Consider the following 7732-nt stretch of genomic DNA (forward strand, 5'->3'; position numbering starts at 1 on the left):
AAACAAAAAAGTCATAATAACTTAGAAGGACTATAATTTTTTGTATGCCAAAAATGTTACAATGAGGGTCATGGAGAATTATTTAATTCTTATTTTTAAAATTAAAAAACCATCACAAAATATCTAGCAATATTCTTTGAGCCAAGCTTCCAAGCTATGCTCTTCAGGATTCAATCTATTTCACCTCATTGAAGGTTTGATGTCTTCCATTAACAATGATCCAAGACTCATGGAACACTTCACTAATTTCTAATATTGCCTTAAATCCTCAAAACAAGAATTCATCCTCCCAAAATAGCTTGCCAAAGCAGACTCTATAAAGTCAAATCCCACCATTATAGTTGCCAAAACAAATTATATATATATAACTTTGCTCAATCTCATTGCCTTATTTTTACATAGCATCACCAACTAAGATTAGCTCAAATATCTATTAATAGATTACCTTGAATCAGATTAATATTCACTTAACCTACATGCTCGGCTACAAAAGCATTCCTAATCATATGCTTCTTAGAAACCGTGCTCTTATTCAAATACCACTCTTTTATATTTAAACAGAAAACAATTTATCCTACCTGAGTTTTAGCTTAAAATATCTATGTTAAATTACTCTTGTCGTACCTTAAATCTTCCATATTAACTACCACAGCTGCTCCTAATCTGAATAAATAATCATACAATACACAAAACGAGCTCTTCAACTAATGCCACAATTTTAATACGGGTTCCTTGGCCCATATCCTAGCTCAAAGTTTCTACCATAGATTACCACAAACTTCGCTTCAAATTTGCAAGATCCTGACTTCAAAGCATAAACTAAAAAACACCCAGTCGTCATTTTCCAAACAATTTCAACTCACTGAAAAGCACATTTTCTATAGATTTAGTCACCTCAACTATGCTCATTCGAAGTCACAAGCAAAGACCAAAAAAAAAGAAGAAGGGAAAAAGCAACTCTAACATGTCTTCATTGTTTTTGTTAGTGTCTGATACAATGTGACATGTTCAATATGATTTAACAACTATCCATCGATTCATCGTGTATTAAAAACATTTGGGAGAGCCAAATGACATCTGCACTGCCATTAATATGCCAATTGTCCAAGTTCATTTTTTAACAGAATTTTTGTGCTTGAAAATCAAAAGATTACCGGAGAAAAGGTCCTCAACCAATGAAAAAATCAGAATAAATTGGGTTTAATAGAAATTAATGAAAAGAATATAATTTTATGGAAATATTTTCCAATTTAATGATTTTCTAAATAAGATTTATTCAGAATAGTCACTTGAAAACTACTATCCCCGCCTTTAAAAGGCAGGAATTAATAATCATTTGTATGACACAATCTGCAATGTTGTTTTAAAATTTTAACTTTAAAAATCAATATAATTCCATTATATAAAAAGATGAGCTCTATTTAAGACATTGGAAAAAATAACAAAATTCTCGAAATAGCTTCGAAAATGGCACCATATTGTTGGGTGATGCGATGCGCTCCCTTGCCCACAGGTGGTTAATTATGTGGTGTTCCATGTTCACTAACAATCATGTTCACCAAAAACCATGACTTTTAGTGAACATGGAACACCACGTAATTAACCACCTGTGGGCAGGAGAGCGCATCGCATCACCCAACACATATGACACATGAATGTCTTTGTTTAAATGAAAAAGGAAAAAATAATAGTATAAAGTCAACCTGAAAATTACCACAACAATCACACCCAAGTTCCAACCTTTCAAATTTGATCCAAGAAAATGAGACAATGTGAAAAGGCGATCTCTACCAAACAACAATATGATGTCTAAATCCTTGAAATGGATTACAGCAGAAGTGACGTACAAGTGACGTCGTACAGCTTTTCTGTCTATCTGAACTTGCCTGGAAGAGTCCCAAAATACTGGGCACTTGAAAAGTCTTTCTGAATTAGCCCACGGTTTAGTCCGCCTTGATCTATCGATTCCGTTGAGTGATATTTACCTATTAAACACGTTGACTAGTGGATTCATAGTTTCTTGCATATGCCACTTTGGTCCAGCAAAGATTTCTTTTCCCGTCTTTTATTCGTGTGCTGTTTTTGCATGTAAAACCGCGAGGGAAAACAAATGCACACAATCTCTTTATAATCATTACCAACGATGTCATTTTATGACACAAATTGTGTTCCAATGGAGGATGGTACTATCTATTTCGATTACATAAAATCACTTCATTAAGCTGGCCGAAAGCAGGCAGGGTAAGGAATTACGGAAATGAGAGTTTGGCTGTAGACACGTGTTCAACGCTTATTGGCAAAGTATTCCACTTTCACATTTAGTAGCACTTCATTGGGTCGTGACTTTTGCAATAGTCGCTTTATTGATCCGTGTTGGGAAGGTTCATGACCTGTTTTTTTGTCGTGTTGTAGAAGTCGCCAGCGAGGCTTACGAATGCATCGAACAAAATTAGGAGCACCGAATAGTGCGCCACTCATATGAAATAGTAACTATTGAGGGAGCTTAGTTTACAATGGGACCCGCAATTACTGTTCCTATGGAACCAAACTCAGAGACAAAACAAAAGCAAAACTTCAACAAAGAAATTCGTAGCCAAAGCAAGTTATAAATTATAAAATGGAGTCAAGGGGTTGAAGTATATTGTTATCAAATATTTGTAATTGAATTTAAACTTATCTCCTCCCTCCTCTCTACATAGAGAATATTACTTTTCACCTATTTGTCATATGTTGTAGGAAGCTTATCTATCCATGCTAATACGATGTGAGAAAAAAAATTAATATTAAAAAAAATGACAATAATCTTAATTCCTTTGTGAGAAGTACAAATCAATAAAATGGGATTTGTCCTATGCTATAAAGGAATCAATTTGTCCTTTATATTTATTTAAATAAGAAAAATAATGTTAAAGAGATTAGCAATGAGTTAATCAAGTTAAACAAGTTAAATAATGTATTTACACACAAAAATGCAATTTCTAATGTTCAACAAAACTTTCAAAAGGATTTGATGTGTAACTACTTTTTCTCTATATTTTAGTACTCATTTAGAATAAATTTTAATTTGGTGAAAATATTTTTGATAATCTATATAAATATTTTTTAGGAGACCATATTGAAAAAAATGACATAGAAAATGAATAAGATCAAAGATATTTTTGTCTATTTTCACATATATAAATCAAATTATCTATTTCGTTTATTTTATCTAATTGAACATATATACATAAAATTATCTACTTTAATGATTTTCATTGTACTTATCTATGCACTTAGGCCCATTTAATTAAATTTTCAAGTAGATCTTATTGTTGTCACATTCTATGAAAATGTATTCATAAAAAAATTCACATTCTAATTCAAAATCCAGATTTCTATCCAAGTATAGAGGCTAAAAGTGGAATGTTGAATTTAAAAGAAATTATTTCAAATAAGAAACCATTTTATGAAATCTTATACAAGTCATAATGTGATGACATGGTATCCTAGAACATGTTAGTACATGCTTTCAATATATGAAAAAACACAATATGATTGATCATGGTTATTATTAAAAACATTTGTACTAGAATGCTTTGCTTCTTGAATGAAAATCATTTTAAAAAATTGCATTGTTGTGATGTTAGAATTTTTTCTCAAAGGTTTAGAATTTGAAATGAAAGAAAGGGTTTGAATTTGTTTCCAACTTACACGTGTTTGATAAAATAATTAGAGAAGAATGACAAAGAAAGGTAAATTTTTGTTGTTTGTAAAGACAACTTTCAATCTTCAACAGTGCCTAGACAAGAGCATTTGATGTCCTAGTCCTAGCAAAACAAGCTATGAACAGATTTGTGGATAGGGAATCCACAAACTTTTATGGAAATGGTCTTGAAATTAAGCATAGTAAAGAATAAATGAGGCACATATGCCAAAGTGGGTCCATACATGGTGTGAAATTATTGACCTATATAATTTTTGATACTACAAAAATATTAAATGCATTATTGTTTAATCATAAGTTAATTGCCAATACATCAAGCAATCTTTCATTATGGAGAAAGTTCAATAATGAAATTTTTTTTAATTAGAAAAAAATGAGTAAAGAAAATTATATTCAAACATTTTTCTATTAGTTTTTATAAGTTTTCATTATAAGGATTGATCTAGACAAAGATATAATCTGAATTATTTTATGTCGAAAATGATATTAGAAAGAGGATAAATATTACCTTGAGGGATTTAACCTTCTTCAAACTAAAAAAACAGAGAATTTAGATACATCAATATCCCTAGAGAGAAATTATTCTCATTGCAAGTTTTAGAGGACTAACTTGAAATTTTCTACGTTAAAAAGAATGTTGCCTTTCTTTTTCGTTTTGTAAGAAAGTTAAAAATGATAGTGTCATTACAAGATTTACATTTCCATAGACCTTTCTTCCCCGTGTGCGTTTCTATCCTTCTGGAGATACGCAGACGGGGTCGAAGTCATAGCAGGACTCTGACCCATTACTCCCTCGGCCTTGTCCCTCCATTCCAACCTCAAATGCCGTTAGGCGGTTCCAAGACGGAAACGAAGCAAGAAGTAGAGAGGTTGAAACAGTCTTAACAAAGCCTCTGCCGCTCCCCCAACTGTTCACACTGACAAGTCCGGGGAGCTTGACGAGGAGCTAGAATTAGACGAAAGGATGCCATCGCCATAGCCGGAAGCTATAAGCCACGTAAAATCGCCCCTGCTATTACAGGACGACTCGATGTCCAACTCCATACTCTTCATTGCGGAAATCATGTTTGGCGAAGGGCTTCCTTCCATGCCTTCCAGTATGAACAGCGCCTCCCCAATGGAAGGCCTGCACCCGACTCGAGGGTGCGCGCACTGCAGCGCCAGCAACAACACCCGGTCCATAATCTGCCTGCAACCGGATTCCCGAATCCTCTCGTCTATTATTTCGCCAGATTTCCCATTCTGACTCATGTCCACCACCCAGTCGGAGACTAGGACGTGCTCAAGACGTTTAGTGCGCGAGTCGAAAGCGCGACGACCCGTCAAGAGCTCCAGAGCAACGATACCAAAACTGAACACGTCGCTCTTGTCGTTAAGGTACCCGTAGAGCGCGTACTCCGGAGCAACGTAGCCCATCGTTCCCACCGTCCGCGTGGTGTAGTGCGTCTTGTCCTTCGTCTTGAACTTGGCCATCCCGAAGTCGGCCACGAGCGGGTTAAGCTCCTCGTCGAGCAACACGTTCGCCGCTTTGACGTCCCTGTGAAGAATGGCCGGCTTCGCGTCTTCGTGCAGGTACGCCAGCCCCCTAGCTATTCCCACCAAGATCTTGAACCGTTGCGGCCACGTTAAGCACGGCCGGGTCGAGCTGAACAAATAATCGGCCAGGCTGCCGTTCTCCATCAAGTCGTACACAAGAACCTGCTCTGGCTCTTGCCCAATGATCCCAACGCTGTACCCTTTCAGAGGCAACAAGTTCCGGTGCTTGGCGCTGCTGATGATGTGGACCTCGTGGCTGAACTCCTCCTCAGCTCTCTGCCTGAAGTCCTTGAATCTCTTCACAGCTATTCGGGATCCATCCCCCAGAGTGCCTCTGTACACCATCCCGAAGCTCCCCTCTCCGACCAGATTCGACTCGGAGAAGTCCCCCGTAGCATTTTTAATCTCAGTTATGTCAAAGAAGGTCAGGCCGGTACTCTCGCTGAGGATCTCGTATCTCCGTATCAGCTTCCTCCGTTCCTTTTCCTTCACGCTGCGAAGCCTTCGCAGATACCCGTAAACGGCGGCCAGGACGAGGATGAGAACCGCGAGCGAAGGAACGAGCGTCACGATAAGCGTCTTGTTAACCGCGCTGGAAGCCGCTCTGATATGCCTCGGACGAGGCGGACCCACGGCGGATGAGACGTCAGACAAATTGTTGACGCTGAGAATACAAGTTGCGGCATCAAGGCCGAGAGCATCGTAGCAGTTGATGCCGCCGGCGGCGTAAACTATGACGAACCGAGCGCAATCGTACTTGTCCTCGTGGGGGATCTTGTTCAAGGCATAGAGCGCCTTGCCCATGGCCCTTACGCAGTCATTGCAATTGAAATCGCCCGGCCCCGATGCGTTGCAATCTCGTCCAAGGGCGGAAACGTTGACCGTTTTCTCGAAGTTCTGGACATCCGTAATATTTTTGCAGGTGGAAGGGCTGCTTAGAAGACTGCGGACTCCCAGCCCGCAAGTTGCGAGGAGTTTGGACTCGATCCCGCGACTTCTGAGCTGCTCTGTGAATTCATCGACGCAGGATTCGGCCGTTTTGTTGTCGGGTAAGAGGAAAGAGCGAGTGCTGTGCATCCACGAGAATTGCAGGATTTTGATCAAGTCGTTGACGCCTTCGCAGCAATGAGATTTGTCGCGTAAAAAGCACTGCTCGTACATCCACGAATACGCATCCAGTTCCCCTGTTATATTCAGCGGGCATACAGCGGCTGCACCTGGAAGGACACCTCCCAACAAAAATATCGCCCCCAAAAGTATTCCAGTTCGCTCCATTGTTTTTTCAGATCTGAAATCTGTGTTTATGCCCTTTTTTTGTAGCAACTTAGGTCTGCGCAAACATTACATTCTTCAACGTTGAACAGTCTCTACCAAGAAAGTTGTTGGAGTGCTTTTTGACTTCGGACGCAGCACGTATAGAATATGTCCGCGTTGACTGGTGAAAACACGTTTAATTAGGCCGAATCGATAAGCAGTCAGGATTCCTTCCTTCCTCCCCACGTCTTAGTAAATAAAAAGCCTTGTTGCCCATGTGATTTTCGATTCTATGATTAAAAATTAAAGCAAGCACATATTTTAGTCATGAATATTGGTAAAGATAAGATAATAAAAAATATTAATAGTTTATACCAAATAATAGTATAATAATATGGTATTTGACTAAAATAAGTTGGCATAATAAGATATTTGGTAACAATTCATCATAATGATTTTATTTTATTTTCATAATACTAATAGTAAAGACTAACAATTTTAATGTCTTTAGAATATCATATCTTAAGTCAACAATAAATTTTGAATACAACGAATTCATTGCATTTAATGACATTTAAATTACATTCAAGTCTTTCAATTAATTTTAAGTTAATAAATTAGTGGTTCTAAGAATAAAGTTTAAATTGTTTCATCTTACAAACAATTATATTCAATACACTAAAAATTTAACATTTCTATATAATTATAATTATGAATAAAGAATATATTTAATGCAAAATCTTGTGTTTTTGAAAAATTTATAAGTAAAACATTTAATGATAATTCAAACTAAACAATAATATGTCATAGCATATTGCTTATATATTAGATCACATTCATATAAAGATTCATGATTTGTAACATTTTTAGTTATAATAATAGACACATATATTTCCAATAACTTCTTTAGTAAACACACCTAAAGTAGAGAATGAATTTCACATCATGGCTAACTTATTGTATTTAATGACATTTGAAATATAAATATAATAAATGAGCAATAGTTAATAAAATTATAGGTTCTTAAACTATGTGATAGCTTATTTTACCTCATATATTCTCTACTAAGACCTTCCATTCTTATCAAATAATTACAAGATTTATCTATCATTTCTAACTACTATAAGAAAAATATAAATCCTTACATATTTTTTGTAAATTTAGTCCAAGAACTCAAAAAAAAAAAACAAAGACTTATAATTTCTTACTAACTTTCCCATATCACAATATCTTATTAGA

At 36.4% G+C, this 7732-nt stretch overlaps 1 protein-coding gene across 1 annotated transcript; it reads right to left on the reverse strand.

Moving 5' to 3' along the window:
* Positions 1-4319: 4319 nt before the first annotated feature.
* Positions 4320-6581, reverse strand: LOC149567244 (putative receptor-like protein kinase At1g11050). The gene has a single exon (XM_089820420.1). It carries the CDS (start codon positions 6512-6514, stop codon positions 4616-4618), a length of 1899 nt encoding a protein of 632 aa, XP_089676546.1. The 5' UTR covers positions 6515-6581; the 3' UTR covers positions 4320-4615.
* Positions 6582-7732: the final 1151 nt, after the last annotated feature.

The sequence above is a fragment of the Cupressus sempervirens genome, chromosome 3, assembly GCF_028749045.1.
Source record: "Cupressus sempervirens isolate cs-2001-9-10 chromosome 3, ASM2874904v1, whole genome shotgun sequence".
Taxonomy (NCBI): Eukaryota; Viridiplantae; Streptophyta; class Pinopsida; order Cupressales; family Cupressaceae; genus Cupressus; species Cupressus sempervirens.